Raw genomic sequence first — 20,846 nt, forward strand, 5'->3', positions numbered from 1 at the left:
TATATATAAAGTAAGTTAACATACAAAGTAGCACTTTTGCAATCATTTCTGTAAGACTTGCTTTTTTTTTATTTTTAAGGATCTCCGACTCGGAACAATAAACCTTATTTGATAAACAGTTATTTCAACTATAAAAACAATATTGTAAAAATACTGTAAGCTGTTTAGTTTTTATATTTTGTAAAAATGAATAACGCAGACGTCACAATTTTATTCACATTGCAATGCATTCTGGGTAAATGAGGTTTCTCTGGTGCAAGCTCTATGGGGATCTCCACTCATGACATCACACTTATTTGCATAGATAATCCACTGTCCCTCAAGTTCAATGGAGGTTGGACACGTCTGACTGCAGTACACTCAGTTAAAATGTTGGCTGGAGTGCCGAGGTCTTCAACAGACTGGAAAGTGGGTGGAATAAGTTGGGGACTTTGTCTTCTTGCTTGTAGTGTGTGTTTGTGTGTATGCTCATCTAGTTTTTTGTGCTTTTATCTCTCAAGCAACTGTTTTTGCATCATTTCAGGAACATTAGATGGTACTATAGATAAGCTATCTAAAATGTGTGTATGCTTGACGCTTTCTCGGCCAAATGCAGAGGCTCCCATTGCTCTAATCCAGCTATCAGACTTCTCTGGCTGCATCTTCGGCTTGGGAAAAGTGACGAAAGATACTTCTTTCATGTGAGGAAGATGGCTGTACCTTGAGTCACTGTAGCTACAGGTAGCTACTGTATGTACCATGTTTTGTGGTCCTCGTTGTGTAATTCAATGTCATTTTATCAAATGTCTTCTAGCTTAAACTAGGCTAAATAGTGTGCTCCATTCTAAAGTATAAGGGTGTGTTTGTACAGTATGGGTATTGAGCAACTGTAGTCACATGACAAGTGTTTTAAAAATAGCATCAGTGGAGAGTGCTTCAGATTGAATGTTAATTTTAGACATTATCTGATGTTCAGCCCTTTAATTTGAACCAAAGCACGTTGAGAGAGAGGAAAATGCAGAAATGATACAGCTTTGCATTAGCTCCAGAGCTATTATATATGGGGCTAATGGGGTAGAGGCCGAGATGGGGTAGAGGTAGGGCAGCAGACTCAGGACCTGAAAGTCCCAGATTCGATCCCCAGCCAATCCCACATGTTGTCGTGTCTCTGAGCAAGACACCCAATCCCCAATTGCTCCCCAGATGCTTACATAGCTGCCCACTGCTCCACCTGGGTGTATCTCAGGTGTGATGGGTTAAACTAATTTGCCATTGTATAGAACATACAACATACAATGATCACAACACATAGCACTTTACTTTACTTTATGATGTTAGCTCCAGAGCTAATATATGATGTTAGCTCCAGAGCTAATATATGTGGCCTTAACCACTTAGCTAATAACATTAGCTTCAGAGTTAATATATGGCATTACCTCTGAAGCTAATGTGACGTTAGCTCTAGAGCTAATAGATGTGAAGCTAGCTCCCAAGCTAAATATTTATGAAGTTGTTCCAGAGCTTATACTTTGTACATTAGCTCCAGAGCTAATACGATATCAGCTCTGGAGCTAATAGATTAAAAAATAAATTAAGATTAGACAAGATTAGATAAAATAAAACTTTACTGATCATGCAGGAAATAAAGTTCTATTAAACAATATATCAAACATCCCAAATTGATTACATTTGATTTTTTTTCCACACATATATTGTGCATAAGGACTAATACAAAATGTAACTTTATTGTCACATGTTATAACTTTTCAGCATTGACTCCTTGTGTTTTGGTCTCCACTGAAACAGATGTACGTCACTGCCCCAGAATGCACTGCGCCAGTAAAATAATGGTGACGTCGTTAAGTGAAAACTTTAATAAACATGTATAATTGTTTAAGTCATTAGGAGTTGTCATGTGTCACAAACAACAACTTTTATAGTGAATAGTGAAATAATGATAAAAATGAATACAGAATAGTGAAATAAGAACATTTTAAGGCCAATATGTGCAAGTAGTTCTTTAAGATAATATCTAAACTTTTTTTATCATTACCACTGATGAAGCTAAAAACAGTGGAATTAGTAGGTATGTCCAAGGCTGATGGATAACTTACGCTCTGATCGTCATCTTCACCCTTCATGTGGTTGGCGATGAAGCGCACTCCTTCAACAGCCTCATCAAAGCCTGGACAGGCCTGAGCCAGCAGGGCCTGAGTCAGGGCAGGACCTCCGGCTGCCTGCTTCCCTCTCTGCAGGTTCCCAGAGCCGCCTTCCCGGCCCTCCCTCACCCTGTTCAGACCGTCCATCGATCCCCCTCCGGTACCTGCCAGATCACCTCCAAACTGTTTAACAGAGGCCCGGTTCACGTAGCACGTACACGGCTCACTGTCGTCTTTTCCAAACACCGCTGTGGAGGTTCCCCCACCATTCCCACCAGTGCTACCAAGCCCCAGACCCACCATCAGGCCCCCCGGCTCCCCACTGCGCCCGCCCTCCTTCTGCTCCTGTGCCCTCCTCCTTTGGCGCAACCTCTGGCGCTCGCTGCTGTTCCTCGGCTGGCGCATGAAGAGCAGGGCAGGTAACTTGTTGAGGAACACCAGTTTCACCCAGGGGGGCATGGTGTGTGTGGTGGGTGAGCGGTGGTGCACATTGAGCACACACACGCTGGTGACAATGGAGAAAGTGACCAGGACCATGGTGAACATAAGGTACTTCCCCACCAGGGGGACATCCAGAGAAGTCGGCGGGACGATTTTGGAGATCAGCAGCAGGAACACAGTGAGAGCGAGCAGGACCGAGATGCAGAGCGTCATCTTTTCCCCGCAGTCGGACGGTAGGTAGAAGACCAGGATGGCCAACGAAGTGATGAGCACACAGGGAATGATGAGGTTAATGGTGTAGAACAGAGGCTTCCTGCGGATGATGAAGTCATATGTGATGTCCACATAGGTGGGATCGGCAGGGTTCTCATTTCGTCTGCCTGGCAGGGCGATGATATCCCACTCCCCGCTGGGTGTGAAGTCGTCCATGCTGGCCACGTCAGCGCGGAGCACCAGGTCAATTTCCGTGCGGTCGTAGGTCCATGAGCGGAAGCGCAGTGTGCAGTTCTGTTGGTCGAACGGGAAGTGTTTCACCTCAATCTTACAGGCGGATTTATAGATGGCAGGTGGCAACCAGAAAATGCTGCCATCGTAGGACACCACAGCGTTGGAGTAGAAGGACACCTCGTACACCCCATCGGCACTAAGAAAAAAGACATGAACACAAAAAGGTGCAAATTAAGACATCCTGTTGTAAAGTATTCTATCTTGTTTAAATGGTAAATGGACTTTATATAGCGCCTTTCTATCTTATCAAGATACTCAAAGCACTTTACACAATCTATGCCTTTATTTACCCATTCATGCAGCACTCCACTAAATCTATACAATACTAACTGAACTAATCATTCTAAAGAGACTAATCAGTGCAAGTGTGTATGCGTGCGTAAAAAAAGTGTTCACTAGTGAACAAAAAAGCAACATTTCACATAAATTTTCTTTAATTCCACACATTTAAATCATGTTTCTCACCAAGTTTGCGTAAATTCAGCTGTGGGTTTTAAAGACATTTTAACTTTAATACACTTTAATACAGAGCGTCAGATCAGCACTATTTGTGTTTATAGAGAAATTAAAAACGTCACCACTAGACTTTTTTTTACTTGTGTTCAACACTGCTTATCTAAATGATGTTTCTCACCAAGCTTGAGGACAGTAAGGTGTGGGGTTTTAAAGACATTTCAACTTTAATGCACCTGAACACAGAGTCTCTTACAACTGCAGCGTCTTACAGCGTCACAGTTACTGCTAAGATAAGATGCTACAAACGTAGCTCCTCTCAAGCATCGTCCTAACATGAATATATGTTTATGATCAACCACCCCCCTTGGTCAACAACTGCCCGCACTAAGTTGCTAAACTGGCGAGCGAGTAACACAGAGGTGTCTCCATCTCCTCCACCTGTGCACGTTTTCTGCCGAGGCAGGAGGAGACACACAGAAGCACTTCAGGTGTTACACCATATTCTGTGACCACTGTATATTGTGACGGTGGCAACAGGCTGCTGTGTTTAGAGTTGGAGGTAACCAGGAAAACCTGGAGTGGAGTTTTAGTGGTTTGAGTATTCTCCTATTAATCAAGTGGAATGGATTTGTTCATGAAGAAAGAGAAACTGTGCCACCAGAACTAATGTTTCATAGTAAACGTGTGTGTGTGTGTGTGTGTGTGTGGGTTTTTTTTTTTCCAAATGAACGTTTTTGGAATGTGGGGGGACTTGTCCCCTTCACATATAATGGTTGCGACGCCTATGCATCAGAAGCAATGAGGGGTTCAATGTCTTTCCCAGGGACACTTCAACATGCGACTGCTGGTGGATTCAAACCCCCAACTCTTGCATTGGAAGATGACTGCTCTAACCACTCAGCCAAACTAAAATGAGCAAATAATCTGCTACGGAATAAATTGGTAAAACAAGTGTTGAAATTAGCAAAACAATAGTAGCCAAAACTAGCAAAAAATTAGTTAAAAGCAGCAAACTGGTCAAGTTAAAATTAGCAAACCGATGCTAAAGGTGAAATTACCAAAAATTAAAAGTATGAGCAAAGACAAATTGTTAACATTATAATTAGCAAAACCAATGCTAAAATAAAGAAAATTGAAAGAGCTAAAGGAAAATAACGTCACATTCACCCAATGGGCAACATGAGTTTTAGCTGGAATAATATTCATGCCTGAGGGAGAAGCACTCGAAAGCATCATGTTTGTTTGACTTTTTCTACATCAGGCACAAACATGGAGTGATTATTTCAGCAGATAAAAGCTGTACCGACTGCACAACATGACAGAAAACTGAACAATTGCAGCAAGTCAAGACTTTTAAGAAAAAATAGTATGTCAGATGCTGCACTTGAACAAGGGTCTTCAGTGGTATTCAGCATTTCTCCCATCCAGATAAGATAAACAAGCAAAGGTCCCTGATGTGCTCCTGAGCAGGTTTTCTTGCTACTGTAGGCTTATTTTTGAGTAGAGCCTGACTACACACTGTCAAAATATACTGAACAAAAATATAAATGTAACACTTTTGTTTTTGCTCCCATTTTTCATGAGCTGAACTCAAAGGTCTAAGACTTTTTCTATGTACACAACAAAACTTTACCTCTCAATTATTGCGCACAGATTTGTGTAAATATGTGTTAATGAGCATTTCTCCTTTGCTGAGATTATCAGTTTGCATCACAGGTGTGACACATCAAGATGCTGATTAGACAGCATGATTATTGCACAGGTGTGCATTAGGCTGACCACAATAAAAGGCCACTCTAAAATAAGCAGTTTTATCACAGCAATTGGCAGGCTGACTGCAGGAATATCAACCAGAGCTAAATTGAATGTTCATTTATCTACCAAAGGTGCCTCCAAAGGTGTTTCAGAAAATTTAGCAGTACATCCAACTGGTCTCACAGCCGCATACCACGTGTAACCACAGCAGCCCAGGACTTCCACATCCAGCATCTTCACCTCCATCATCATCTGAGACCAGCGACCTGGACAGCTGCTGCAACGATCAGTTTGCATAACTAAAGAATTTCTGTTAAAACTTTCAGAAATCATCTCCGAGAAGCTCATCTGCATCGTCGTCCTCCTCATCGGAGTCTCCACCTGACTGCAGTTTAAGATAAGATAAGATAAAATAGAACTTTATTGATTGTCATCTTAACTGATCTGAGTGGACAAATGTTCACATTCAATGGCGTTTGGCACATTGAGGAGGCGTTCCCTTCACGGATGAATCCTGGTTTTCACTGCACAGGGTAGATGGCAGTATAGCGTTGTGTGAGTGAGCGGTTTGCTGACGTTAGCGTTGTGAATCGAGTGAGCCAAGGTGGCGGTGAGGTTATGGTATGTTGTGGACAACAAACACAGGTGCATGTTACTGAAGGCATTTTGAATGCAGAGATACCATAATAAAGTTTTATCTTATCTTGTAATGAGATCCTGAAGCCCAATGTTGCGCCATTCATGCACGACTCATGATAATGCACGGCCCCATGTTGCAAGGATCTGTACACAATTTCTGGAAGCTGAAAACATCCCAGTTCTTGCATGGCCAACAAACTCACTGGACACGACATCCACTGAGCATGTTTGGGATGCTCAGCATATACGACAGTGTTCCAGTTCCTGACAATATCCAGCAACTTCACACAGTCACTGAAGAGGAGTGGACCAACATTCCACAGGCCACAATCAATTGCCTGATCTACTCTATTTGAAGGAGATGTGCTGTGCTGTGTGAGGCAAATGGTGTCACATCAAATACTGTGGTTTTATGATTTCCCCAGTACACCCAATAGAGTAAAATTACACATTTTAGAGTAGCCTTTTATTGTGGTCAGCCTACGACACCAGGGTCTTGATGTGCAACACCTGCGAGGTAGATGGATTATCTTGACAAAGAAGTGTTCACTAACAGATTTACACAAATTTGTGAACCATATTTGAGAGATAAAGGCCTTTTGTGTACATGGAAAAAGTATTATCTCTTTAAGTTCTGCTCATCAAACATGGAAGCAAAAACAAAAGTGCTGCGTTTATAGTTTTGTTCAGTGTAATTTTTGCGTTAGATAGGTTTCTTTTATTAAATAAATAATTCTTCACTGGTCAAAATAAATGATCATCATGGCCCAACATTGCCAACCGGCCACCAGTTGACAAGCTCAGACTTAGACTGTGGACACAATTTAAATTGATTTAAACAATAAAATAGAAAATGGAACTAAATTTAAGTCCATGCTAAATTTAAAAAGTACACACGAGGATGATTCTAGTTTATTTCCAAGTAAACTTGATCAATGACATGTCACACAAAAAAAATGAAAAAATTGAAACACTTACATGAGCCAATTTTTTTGGCTCAAAAGGAGCATCTGAGACTGGAAGATTATCATGCTGACCTGAGGCACGCAGGATTACCAAGATCATCGTATCCAGAGTCACGGCAGTCAGCGATCTTTTAATCGTCACCGAAGTGTGGACAGAAGCCGTGAAAGAAGAGAAGGTCACACAGATCCCCGTCCTCTGATGAGCTGATTTGCACACGGCAGGCTCACACCAAGTTTCCATTTCACTAACACGATCTACGATCGTTAACACATTAACGATCTACAGTTTATCATTTACTACAGACATGTGAGCATACTTGATTATAACTCTTTTAACAAAACCTGGGCACATTTTGTGTTGCAGGGCAGCCTGGTTTAGTGTCAGGATTTTTACTGACACCTGCCATAAAAACACAACACCATCACACAGCCATATTGACATAGCTGACAAATATTCTGTGACAAATGTAGCAACATGGTGATAAATAGATTTACATTGAAATGGGAAACTTGAATAACATCTTTTGATTTACATGGCAGAAAATGCAGATTTATAGACAAATCTACAAAATGCAGCCACATCTCCATCTTCTACAGCTTATCTGTGGTTGGGTCGTGCAGGCAACAGGTCCATGAGAGAAACCCATTCAACCCCTCAGCTCCTCTTGGGGAACAAAGGTGTTCCCAAGCCATAGAAGACACACCATCCCTCCAGCAAGTTTTGGGTCTGATTTGAGGTCTCTTCCCAGGGTAGGTGCTTGGATGGCATCATAATCAGATGGCCAAACCATCTCAACTGGATTCTTCTGATGCAGAAGAGCAGCAGCTCTACTCTAAGAACCAGATGCTGGAGCTCCTCACCTCATCTCTAAGCCCGAGCCCGGCCACCATACGAAAGAAGCTCATTTTGGCCGCTTGTATCCAGGATCTCAGTCTTTTCCTCACGATCCAAACCTCAGGATCATGTTGGTACGTAGACAGACCAGTGAACTCTTTCCTCACCACACCGTCTGAATCAACGCTCTCAGAGTTCACAGAGTCAAAGAGCTCCTGCAGTCCGAAGACATTTTGAGAAATTTAAATTAAAAGGATTTCTGTTCGAGTTTTGACCAAAAAGTTGATTACTTCAGGATTTTTCCTTTCAGTTGCTGTTTTCTTGTATTTTTTCCACTCATGGCCCATAGAGTTCACAAATTAAAACCAATTGCTTAACTGCTATGAATACTATTTATGTCACTATCGATATGTTTTATTTACATATAGGGTTTACAGTATTTATTTTTATGAATATTGATTTGTTCTGTAAGTTGCACCGTGTAGGAACCATTGTTCAGTGCTATGTTGCACTGGAGACATTTTAAGTTGTTGCAATCCTCCAGCAGGAAAAGTTTTATGATCTGCCTAAAGGTTTAAAAGGTTACATTACCCATTTTCTAGAAGACGTACATACGTACAACGTTCTAAAATTGCGCCGCTCAGGGTGGCTGCATGTTAGAGTAGCTCTGTTACATTCATTCTGATTTATTGCTTTTGAACAGTTTAATTCCTCTTTTTTTCTGGTTGTAAATTGCTTTTTAAGGATGATTCTTTCCTCTGGTGTCGGATGCTGTGCAGCTAAAAGGATTTTTACTGAAACCTTTTTACTTTTGGGAATTTGCTATTATGCGTAACCAACAAGGTGTTTTTTAACAACCAGGAGCAGCTGATTAACATCTCAAAAGCTCAAATACCTCAACTACAGCCCCAAATCCCAAATGAGTTGAAAAGGAGTTGCCATGGACGAATTCCCGTCAACCTGGCGCCGGTGCTCGAGTATCTGACCGCCAAGATCCTGAAGCTGGTGAGACACTCGGCTTGTGACAACGTGAGGACCGAGATCATCCCCTGACACCTTCAGCCGTCTGTCTGTGGTGATGAGGAGCTCTGCAGACTGCTGGGAGGAGTGACCATCGCTCAGAGAGGAATTCTGCCTGGCATTTGGGCAGTCCTGCTGCCCAGGAGAACCGAGAGGCCCGCCAGATCTGACAGCAAGCTGGATCCAGGTGGATGGATCGGTATCTGTGGCCAGATTCTTCGACTTTACTGCAGGAGATCCTTCCTGCCCACAGCTATCAGCGTATAACAACTCTTGAATGAAACCAGGAAGATGAGCTACAACAACAGTTAATTTCCCTTTGGGATTAATAAAATATTTTTTTAATTTAATTGACTTGAATTGAATTATTTTGATGATTTATTTTTATTCCAGCAGATTCATTCCCTCTTTGGTTGTGTGTAGCCAGCGAGGTATGTTTATTTGAGTGCTTTATTGTGCATATTTGTAGTAAATTTGTGTGCAATATATTAATATGTATATTTTGTACATTGTTATGTATTTTGCACAGTTCAACAGTAGATTTGATGATCGTGCAGAGTGACTTAAGTGCCGTTCAGAGGACAAAATCCATCAGTAACAGAAGAATTCTGGTGTTGTCTATTTCCTGGAGGGAGTGATAAATTCCATGGAAACACCTTGGCTTCTATTCAAGGCGAGAATGCAATCACATATTGGATTAAAAATTATATTTTTCTTTCAGCAACACATCTAAGATGTTTCCAAGCCAGGGGTTGTTTAGAAGGCCGCGTAAAAAAAAAGAAAAAAGACTCAAGAACATGTCCATCCATGGTGAGTTTGTTCAGTGAAACTCCACTGAACTGGAAAATACTGCTGGGGCTCATGTTACCTTCCAGCTCACTTGGAATCGCTGCATTTAAGTCCCGTATGAAAGTTTTTCACTTGCAAACATCCTTTTTATATTAAGACCCAGATTGGATTGTTTTGTGTCATCTTCATCACAGCATCAGTATTGTTGTGAGAAATGTTTCAAAGGTTTTTACTTTTTACTCATCTGTTCAGAGTAAAGAAACCAGTGATTGAAGAGGAGGACTCCAGGAGCCAATCAGATCTCAGCAGAGGTCCAGTGTCCTTCTAGCCCTGCTTCTGGATTCCTCCTTCTTTTCAACAATTCCTTCACTGAAGGCCTGGAAGTTGTGCTGTTTGGAACAAAGTAATCTTGATTTATGAGCATTTATGTATAAGAAAAAGGTGTTGTGATCATTTGAAACACACAGTAGAAGTAACATGACACCAGCCAAGAAAAGTTCTCAGAATTGTCTAATAAGTCACTGTTGATCTTGCTGCAAATTACTTCAACATCATCTGATTTAAATTTGAACCCCATCAATCAACAACTAGACAAACTGTGCACAAACGGGGGGGGGGGGGGGGGGGACACAAAAACACTTGTACTATTAGAATTTGGGATTCTTGGAGCAACAAAAGATCACATTGTTTAACGTTTATAGGTCGACAACGCCAGCCCGGGTGTAAAGGAGGTGCAAAAGCCATGCTCCCCTAAACAAATACTGTTGAAGATCTGTATGATTTTTAAAAATCCCACAAACCATGTTGTTGTTCAAGCCAAACATAGCAGTGAAGGGGACAGGTTATACGGGACAGATCTGTTTGGAAGGCCATAGACTGAGGAAGTCCTCTGGATAGGGGACGAAATGTTTCTCACAAAAAAACTGGTCCAGATGACACAATTTAACCTTGCTTGTTGTTATCTACCTGGATGGTTGAGCTTAAAATGAGAAGGCTATTAAAAAATATTCTTTATGTTTAAGCAGCCCAGCACTGATCTGCGAAAGCTCATCAGACGAGAAATGAAACATCATTAACCAACAAGAAAAGACGCCCAGTTATCTGTCTTTTTTATTTCTAGTTTTTGGCATGTTCTGGATGACAGAGAACCAAAACAAACATGTTTAAGCTAAGCTTAAACGAAAAAGAAAACCAGCACATCTCAGCATAAGAACCTCAGTGCACCTTTAAGAAGTGATGGTGGCAGCTAGACAAGTTATACCTTTGGACCTTTTATGTTGCACCTGAGTCTCAATGGATTGCTAAAGATTGATACATTTGGAAATATATAATCAAATTCTAAAAGAAAAGAAAATGTTATGACATTTTTCCATCAATTAAAGACGAAATTAAAAAAACTTCTGTCAGAAGTGACTTTGAACAACAAATGCTGTAAAAAAAAAATCCAAAATAATTGGTTTATGTGAGAAAAACCATTAGCACCTGAAATAAATCAATGGTGTGATGCCTACGAGGGAGTTCAGTCCAGCCTGACTTCTTGAGCTGCGCTGCTGCTTCACAGGTGACCTCACACTCCACAAAACAACCTATCGAGCCCAAACAGGTGATCTGTTTAAGCTGCTAAAGTTCCTGCCTCTCTCTGCATGCCAAAGATGCCACTGTTGTCGCCACAAGCTGCCGGCACAAACTCTGCTTCTCGCTCCTGTTGAGCCATTCCACCAGCCCTGCATCCATCCATGAGCTCCGAGGTCAATGACCCTCTCATCACTCCAGCCAACAGTCCAAAGTTTTTACCTGAACAAACATGCTCACATGAGTTACAGTCTTTGACTGTGGTAGGATGCTCTAGGTAGGTTATTGGGTAATTTTCATCAATTTTTTAGGGTTTTGTACACTTTTGATGCCATAATGTTCCATCCATCCATTATCTTCCTCTTGTTCTGGAGTTGGGTCGTGAGGGCAGCAGTTTAAGTAGGGAGGTCCAGACATTTCTTTTCACAGCCGCCTCTTCTTGCGCTTCTGGAATGATTCCAAGGTGTATCCAGGCCAGCTGAGAAACAGTTTCTCTAGCATGACCTGGATCTTCCCCAGGGTCTCATTCCAGTCAGACAAAGAGAGGTGCAAAGGGAGCATCCTTCCCAGATGCCCAAACCACCTCAACTGGCTCCTCTCGATGTGGAGGAGCACCTGCTCTACTCCGAGTTTCTTCCAGATAACTGAACTTCTCACCCTATCTTCAATACCTCTTAAGCGTTATAAAGCCTGTACCAGTCAGTCGGCCTAGTCCGGTCTTCCTCTGGTTTTGTTTGCTTTCAGCAGAGTGCCTCTTCGATGTGAGCGGGATCATCATAGCAAGACCGTGCAAATCTCCGCTCAGCAGTAACTGCACCTCATCATTTTTCCTGGGCACTGGTACTATCTCTTGTATTTCCATTTTTTTTTTCTAAAGAACAGGAGCTCTTTCTGTCACACAACTGGCCAGAAGCAAGTAGCTGAAGTAAATGGTGGTAAGGAGCAGTCACTGGAATTATGACTCATCTGTGACGTACATCACATCTGAACATTCTGAGGATCATCTGAACTCCAGGTCTCTAGGTTCCAAAAGTCGAGCTGGAAATGAGCCAGACTGTCCAATGGCAACACTCAAAACCTGGGGCAGAACCAGTCCAGGTCAAGCCGGGCCTTACAGTGCATAAGGGCCATAAGGAAGAGACTATCTAACCTGCGGAGAAAACTCAACACCTCTATGCGTGATCTCATTCTTTCATTCACTACCCAGAGTTTGTGGCCATGAGTGAGGGTAGGAACGTAGACCGGCATGTAAACAGAGAGCTTCACCTTACAGCTCAACTCTCTTGTCACTACAATGGACCGGCCCAGAGTCCACAATACTGCAGAAGCTGCACTAATCTGTCTGTCAATCTTCCGCTTCATTCTTCCCTCACTTGTGAACAAATTCCCGAGACACTTAAACTCCTCCATATGAGGCAGAACCTCATTCCCAACCTGGAGAGGGCAGTTTACCCTTTTAAAATCTGTGAAAATGGGCAACTCTGGAAGAGTCCAACTCCCACCTTGAAGGGGTTCATCTTACTGCTGGCAGAAAACCAAACAATCACACCACTTGCAAAGGGACTGAATGCTTGTAGCACACTCACAGAGCACCCCGCACAGTGTACCTCGAGGAACACGGTTGAATACCTTCTCCAAGTCCACAAAACACATGTAGACTGGATGGGTAAACTTTGATGACTTCTCGATGACCCTAGTGAGGGTAAAGAGCTGGTTCAGTGTTCCATGGCCATAACGGGACCCACATTGTTCCTTCTGAATCCACCACCATGTTCCCAAAAGCAGAAATCCAGCCTATATTCATAGCAGTGTAATATATCCATCCATCCATCCATCCATCCATCCATTATCTTTACCCGCTTATTCCATTTTGGGTCACGGGGGTCGCTGGTGCCCATGTCCAGCAATCACTGTGCGAGGGGCGGGGTACACCCTGGACGGGTCGCAAGTCCATCACAGGACAGTGTAATATATGTGACAGCATTACTTAGCATTTCAGCATGCGCCCCACATAAAGGTCAAATTATAAAAACAAAGTGGGTGTGTTGTGTACATTTTTAGTAAACAACTATTTACACTTTCAGTATATTCATGTATCTGCTGCTTGTCTGCAGGACCTGTGTGCGCATTTATTGTCCATACGCATCAGCATTTGTGCACTCAAGTGTTTGTTCGTGCCTTCTGGATGTGTTCTGATCTAAGTGAGGTCATGAGCGTGGGAGAGTGACTCACTTGTTGTACAGGACCACGTCAGGCAGCCAGATATGTTTGGAGGGCAGCCTGACCTTCAGCATCCCGTCGAACTCCTCAGGGACCCACGTCAGCCGGTAGTCCTGCCACTCCTGAGGGCCAACAGAAACATCGTGCTTTGTCACTCATCTGTCGATCTCACAGCAGCGAGAAGACATGCACGGATAAGAAATGTCTTTCTGCTTCATGATTCTGTCTCTCTGATGTTTCCTGAGTCTTTGGAGAGGGTGTGTTTACGTGTGTGAAGTTGAAATGGCTTCCTGCAGTAACTGGGAAGCATTGTGATCATTACAGGTTGTCTAAGCTCTGTTGAGCTGCCCAGGGCTTCCTAAAGATTCCTAATGTTGACAAGCACTGAAGACATTCTACGCTCTGTTACATGTCAAGCCCTCATTTACTTAGATGAGAATACAAGAAGGGTGTTTCATTTAGAAATCTAAATTTATTCCCAACTAGAGTGGGCCCAGATACGATTAATAAACTAGACGTAAGCATAGATGAAAAGCTCAACATTTCCCTTTGATGATCTTCTGAATTCTCTAATCTTCAAACATCCCCGAAGACACCAACAAAGTCCGTGCTTAATAATCCAGGTATACAATCCAACAATTTTCAGTCAGGTCATCTGGACATTTTCTTTTTTTTTTTTTCTGAAACGTTTCACCTTCCATCCAGAAGGCTTCATCAGTCAAGGAAACACACAACACAAAACTGATTCTTCCCCCAACAGCTTACTCCAAAGTGGAACAGTTATGTTGGTGCTAAGATGGTCTTTTTGGCACACCCCCTCCTCCGGTGTCGGCCCTCTCCCTCATCGACAGTCATGTCAAACTGGTTCAAAACCAACAAAGTCCATGCTCAATAATCCAGGTATACAATCCAACAATTTTCAATCAGGTCATCTGGACAGTGTTTTTTTTTTTTTTTTTTTTTTTTTTTTTTTTTTTGCTAAACGTTTTAAAAAAAAAAAAAAAAAGAAAATGTTCAGATGACCTGACTGAAAATTGTTGGATCCCCGAAGATAATTTATCGGACACTTACTGCAGCTGTTTGTAGTTGTTTTTGTTTTGTTGGTCAATCAGGAGATACAGTAAATGCAGAATATCACTTTTTTTTCTTACTCTCCTGAACAAAAGCTTTAAAAAAAAGGCATTTGCAGTATGTTTTCGGTCATTCTCCACCCATTACAGGAAGTGCTGGGTCATATTTTGCTGCATTTGTCTAAATCTGAGCTGGTAGTGTATCCTGTAGAACCCATGAGGCTGCTTCCTTTTGCTGTTTTGCCTTCATTAAACACCAACAACGGCAGGAACTCACGTCGCACATGAAGAATTTAAAGCCCTCTTTTAAAAGGTTGACATTAGTTTTAGTAAGAAAGTTATGTTGTCATTGAGGATCGGGATCATTAAATCACTTTATGACTATTTGCAAATAAGACTGTTTCATTTTGACTGCTGGATCAAAAGACGTTGTTTTATGGCTTCTGTTTTGGGTATTTGGGCTAACTAGGCTCATGGAGCCAGCGTCAGGTGCATGGTAGGCTCTTACAAGAGCTTCCTGGAAGCTGATTGGCCCGTAGGTCTGAATCTGCACGAATCACGAGCCCTAAGATAAATCTCATGCTTTGTTTGGTCTGGGTCGCAGCTTCTGCAGACACACTGAACTCTGCTATGCAGCATTAAAACCTTTATTTCTATTTTAATGAAACAAAAGAGAGTTGACCTGTTTAGTTCTTGAGTCCACCAATATTTCAGAAAATCAACCACGTGCCTTGTTCTGGCTTCCTTAGGATGATTCTATATGAATAATTGTGTAAAAAGAAGCTCACAACTGTGTAAAGGTTTATAAAATAAGGTTCAGGTGAACTCCCATGAAACTTTAGCTCATCATCTGCTTTTGGCTGTTCTTAAAACAAGATTGAAGCTCAGAGGTGATCTGGCTTTTTCAGTCGAGGGTCCCAAACGTTAGAACAATCTGCCCCACAACATCAGGCAGGCCACTTCACTTCCTGTTTTTAAACCTCAGCTAAAAACACATCTGTTCCCCTTGTTTTTTCACAGTATTTTCCAGCTCTGCATTTCAAGTTTTTCTTTTGATGCTTTAAATTAATTTTCAGTACTACCATTATTATTATTTTATTTTATCCATGAAATTACTCCCATTGATTTTATTGTTAGCAATTTGGTAACAGCTGCTGTCTTAAATGTGATTTATGAACAAAGTTGACTTGACTTTAGAGACTGAAAATGCTTATGATTGCAGAAATTCACTGTAGTCTTAAAATATAAGTACGCTTATCAATTCAGTCAGAGTTAAATTCTGTCACCAAACGGGTGTCATTCATCTACAACAGGTAAGATACTATTGCTCTTAACTTTCATACAGAACCCCACTTTAAAATATCTGAATGATCCCTTTACACTTTGAAAAGTTTTTTGTTTCAACTAAGAGATGTTTACAGTACTTAGTTTTTATTTATTTTTAAAAAATGATTCCCCCTCATTACAGCTTTTTTTTTTTTTATTCAAAAATGTCCAACTCCCATTCGTCCCTCCTGTTATCCGACCCATCGCTGGTGGACGTTTGATTCTCATCATCTAAAAGTTGGTATGTTTTATTTGCAGTAAGAGCTCTTTTGACTTCTTGTTTTTGGTTCGAAAGTATATTTTTCATATGCAAATGCCAACTTTGGATTTGGATTTTCAACACTTCCTCTAATTTAGATCTAATAGCTTCAAATAAAAACTGAATTTTAATTGCACATTAAAGAGTTGTAACTGAAGAACTTAAATGAGATATACATGTTTGATCATGTTATATAAGCGTTGAAATACCAAGCCATGAATTAAAGCTCAAATCTCAGTCAGAGCTGGATTATGTTCACAAGTTAACAACAATGCAACACTTTACAAACTCAGCAGAGAAAAATGAGGTTTGATCAAAGTTCTTTCTTTTTCACCAACTTTACTTCAGTCACATCTGTCCTAAAGTTAAAAGTTATGGTTTGTATCACGGGTCTTCTCTTTATTTGTTCAGTTCTCATAGCTGCGGGCGGGATCACACTCTGCGACCCACAAAGCTACTGAAACATGTGCAGCACAGAGAGGCAGCTTTCAGCTCATGCATCATGCTCTGCTGGTGTAATGACAGCGTAGAATCTGATTAAACAACATATAAATCATCACGCACACTGGTGTGTCGTACACACAGGTTCAGTCAGTGTGTGTGTGTGATAAAGTCATTTTATGGTTGCCGTTCATAGTTTGGGATCTGACCTGACCGTGACAATGTGATATCTAAAATAAAAACTGCCTAAATTGCGTGTTTGACTCCTCAGGTGGTCAGCATTTTCTTATTAGTTCTGCCTTTTTCTCTTTTGGATGAGATGAAGCGTTCGGCGGCTCACCTGGGTCAGCCAGACATTGGTGGTCATCACCTGCTCTCTTTCATGCTGCAATAAAAGCACAAAAACATGAAAACAATGATATGATGAGGCCACCCCTGCGTGCGTGAAAACTTTGTTTTGTTTATTATTCTCATTTAACGTGCACCAATTGAAGCGTCAGAATTATTTCCCTGTCCATAAACGCACCGTAGCCAAGTTGCTCATTTGTGTTTCCAGCTGCGGGTCATTTTACTGTGTGAGGATGGCGTGCAGGAAGGACCAAAGGTGGCAGAAACAAGGATTTTTATTGATGTTATACCTGCCGTTCACTTTCCTGCTCAGTAATTCAAAGACTGGTGGTTTTTTTTATGGATTATAAAGTCCAGATTACATGATAACTTTAATTTGCAGGTGACAAAAGTCAATAAAGACTTGTTATGTATAACTAATGTAAGTCCTGAAAATATCAGACATTCTTTTTCCAGAAGTATGATGTAAAAAATATGAAAGGGATACTTGAGAAGTTTTTGATTGGGGCTTTGTGGAAAGTTCATGCACAGTAAATATCTTACCTGCAGTAGATGGCTCTTTGAAGACCCTCAGTTTGTACCAAAAAAGTTTAAGTCTGATCAGATTGACACGCTAACAGCTAGTCCAAGCTGCAGCTAGCTGTAGCACTTCCAGTTCAACCTGGGAGTGTGTGTGTGTGTGTGTGTGTGTGGGGGGGGGGGGGCACTTCCTGCAGAGATATCATGATAATCACGATATCATCAAATAATCATGATATTTCTGCCAGGAAAACTATATCAAGAATCAACTTTATTGTCATTTCGCAGTTAAGCACAATGAAATATAATTCAGTGCAGCTGTCTAACAAGGAAGACGGAGGTGCACGGAGGCAGCAGCTTCGCTGTGAAGCGCTGCCCTTATCACTGAGATAAGAAAAGGGAAGAAAAGCATGAGGAAAGAAGAAGGTATAAAAAAAGATCTCTTACACTGTGTCCTTGACACACAGGGCACAGTGTAAGGTAGCAAAAAAAAAACTACCTCAGCACAACAACATGGATAGACATTTGCAGGTGGGGGGGGTGACAAAGGTGGTGAGATTGTCCATAGTTCCATAGTCCTGATAATGATGGCACAGTGTCTATCAGTTGACTCAGCTCTGATAAGGGTCCACAGATGTTCTCGGGGGGGGGGGGGGGGGTGTTCATGATTTACATATTCTCCAGGAGCAATTTGAGACAAGTTGGCCTATCCTAGGTCAAACGGGGAAGCCAGATTCAGATAAATAACAACTGTTTTGGGGCAGGCCGTCTCTACTGATTTCATGTCTGCCTTCATAGTTTCTGCTGGTGCACTCGATGGTGAATCCAAACAGACAGATTTGTGGTCATTCCACATGTTCATAAAAGAACATTTATGATATTTAGATTTATAAAGTAGTGTTTGCAGAAATTGCTACGACATTCTTGGGGTCTCAAGGAGCTGTTTTCAGCAGGTAAGATAATATTTATTCATAACCCTTTCACACAACCCCACATTAACATATTTGAACCATCCTAAAAAGGTGAATTGAGATTTCTCCAAAGATTAAATTCTCGAGGTGCAGTAGCGGAAGCAGCAGTTTTTATCTGCTGTGACAAACGTGGTGATGTTAATTTGAACAAACATGAACACATTCAATACAGCATTTAACTCGGCTTAAATCTAACATGAAGTAAACGAGTATGCGTAACGCAGATTAAACGATGAGCATGATGTTTGATGATTGGGGCCCAGATGTGTTACTCACCACGCTGATGAGCTGGGCCAACGACACCATCAGCTGCACAGTGACCAGCTCAGAACCGTTAGTGGCCGGGCGGATCAGTTTGTTGTAATGCGCTGGGTTTAGGAGATGCTCCACCAGCCGCTCCTCTGTGTCTGCCCCGAGGCCACCTGCAGTGAGAGCGAACTATCATCAGCAAAGAAACATGCTGCAAACATACAGAGTAGATCATCCATGTGTGGTTGGAGTTTCTCTGTTTGGGCCTTTTCTCTCGCAGCTAGGACTTTAGGGCGGCAAACTGAGGGAAGCAGAGCTTTAACCATGGTGCTACGGATCACCGCCAGCTGGAGCATGTCGCCACAGCTTGACTGAGACTTCTTACATGATCTGACATCACAGGAGTGACTCAACCCGTCTCACTGTCTCTGTTCTTCCTGTCTCGTTTCGCTGCTGTCTCCATTTGTTCCCCTCCACTGTGCTGCACTTCGCCCCGACTGCCAGCTCGTTTTTAGCTTTGGGTTATTTTCACTCCATCTCACACGTCTCCTCTGCTCGCCTCCTCCTCCTGCCTGCCGTCCATCCATCTGCAGCAGAGTGAGGCCGAATCTGTGAGTTTAAGCAGAACTGTCACAGTGTGTGTGTTTTCTTGGGAGACGAAAAGCATCAGTTGCGAACCTCGTTCCTTCATCCTTCCTTGTGTTTTGCTCTTTGTCTCGTTGGCATCTGCTCGCTGCGCACGAGCTCTCATAACTCCTTCACACGTTCCCCCTGAAGATAAACACAGGCTGCTCGCTGTGAACTCGGCAGATTCACACGCGTCGTCTTTTAGAGGCTGTTAACGGCGAAGCAAAGCTAACGTGATGAGAGACTACGTCGATGAAAGCTCTGATGGTGGATTTCAGGTTTCAGGCGAAAACGCCAGCGATGATGTTTTGGTGTGGTTGCAAACACAGAACTCAAGTTTTACAAATGTTAAGATGAAATTTGTTGTGGTAGTAGCTGAGCGTCATCTCCAACTCGTACTCTGAGCGCAACAAATCAACAAGATCTTCGGTTAAAACTTTGACGCTAACTTAGGCCTGTCGCGATAAACAATACATCAACTAATTGCATGATAAATGGAAATTATCGACTTCTTTCTCATTCATCAGCTTTATCGTTTCTTTGTGTCTCTACTGAAAACACTGGATGACAAAAGGCTCAACTCTGGTGCTCTTCACTGATCCCTCCATTTCTCTTTTAAAATCTGTTTCAACTGTCCAAAACCATGTTTTTGGATCGTTAAAAGCAGCTAAGCTGAGAATCTAAGCTAACAGGACGACTTTCGGAATAAACCACCGTTTTGTCGAAGCTCCAGAATTCACAGTTGAAACCCGTGCCTTCATGTAAAAAGTTTTTTTCTGCAAAAAGAAGCTGAGAACTTGTTTACTGATTTTTTTTTTTTAATTAAAAGCTTTGTGTGAAAAATGCTATGCTAAAGAGCTCAAACCACATGAGCGTCCGCCATTTTGAAAAATGAAGAGAGACGCCTCACGTCAAGGCAGTGTTGCCAGGTGAGAAATGTAGGATTATCGTACTAGAGACATAAAATTATCGTATTTTGAGGAAAATTATTGTACCCTCTGTACGATCAATAATCCCAAATAGTCATAACAAAAATAACAAATTTATTGATGCACTATAGTAGTGATGGGTCCGCTTCCAGACCGGTTCTACTTCTTCTTCTTTTCTTTTTCTCATTCATGGGGCAGGCGCAGCGGACTATTCAGCCAATCATGGCCGTTGTTCTGAGGCAAACACAAATACGTCATTTGTAAGTAACATTTAGAAAAGCATGATTGGCTGGAATTTCCAGCCACTCATGCATCTGTTTGCAGACACAGATGCCTTCAGTACGCTTCAGGGTTCACAAAAAAACTCAGACAGACAGTTGCGAGAGGCTGATGACAACCGATTACAACCACTTTCACAGAATGGTCAAATTATCGTATGTTTGGCCTTTTTTGGGATTATTAATCGTGCATCGTACAGAGGGCAAAACCGTCATACAAATACGATAATTATCGTACACCTGGCAACACTGCATCAAGGGGACTCCCTCCCAGTTTTCTTAAAGAGACACGCTGCTCCCTCACTATCCATCCTTCGGTTCAAACAGTCTTATACTGTCATCTGGTGGTCAAAAGGTACTACATGCAAAGCAAGTTAAAAATGTCTTCTTAAATTTGACAATAATTACTAATTATTGTCAAATTTCAAACAATATAATCGTTTATCGCAATAATTTCTGAGACAATTAATCGCCCAGCAAAATGTGTTATCG

General features: G+C 41.8%; 1 protein-coding gene across 1 annotated transcript in view; it reads right to left on the reverse strand.

The window, feature by feature from the left end:
- chrnb2 (cholinergic receptor, nicotinic, beta 2) overlaps window positions 1-18,700 on the reverse strand; it is a 23,924-nt gene extending 5,224 nt beyond the window's left edge. Inside the window, exons 1-4 of the mRNA XM_037676286.1 lie at window positions 18,548-18,700; window positions 16,774-16,818; window positions 13,350-13,459; window positions 2,094-3,222 (exon numbers count right to left, since the gene is read on the reverse strand). Of these exons, the coding sequence (XP_037532214.1) occupies window positions 2,094-3,222; window positions 13,350-13,459; window positions 16,774-16,818; window positions 18,548-18,577 (1,314 nt within the window). The 5' untranslated portion in view covers window positions 18,578-18,700. The remainder of the gene's footprint in view (window positions 1-2,093; window positions 3,223-13,349; window positions 13,460-16,773; window positions 16,819-18,547) is intronic.
- Window positions 18,701-20,846: the final 2,146 nt, after the last annotated feature.

This window comes from Nematolebias whitei, chromosome 5 (assembly GCF_014905685.2).
Source record: "Nematolebias whitei isolate Nwh7 chromosome 5, NemWhi1, whole genome shotgun sequence".
Lineage (NCBI taxonomy): Eukaryota > Metazoa > Chordata > Actinopteri > Cyprinodontiformes > Rivulidae > Nematolebias > Nematolebias whitei.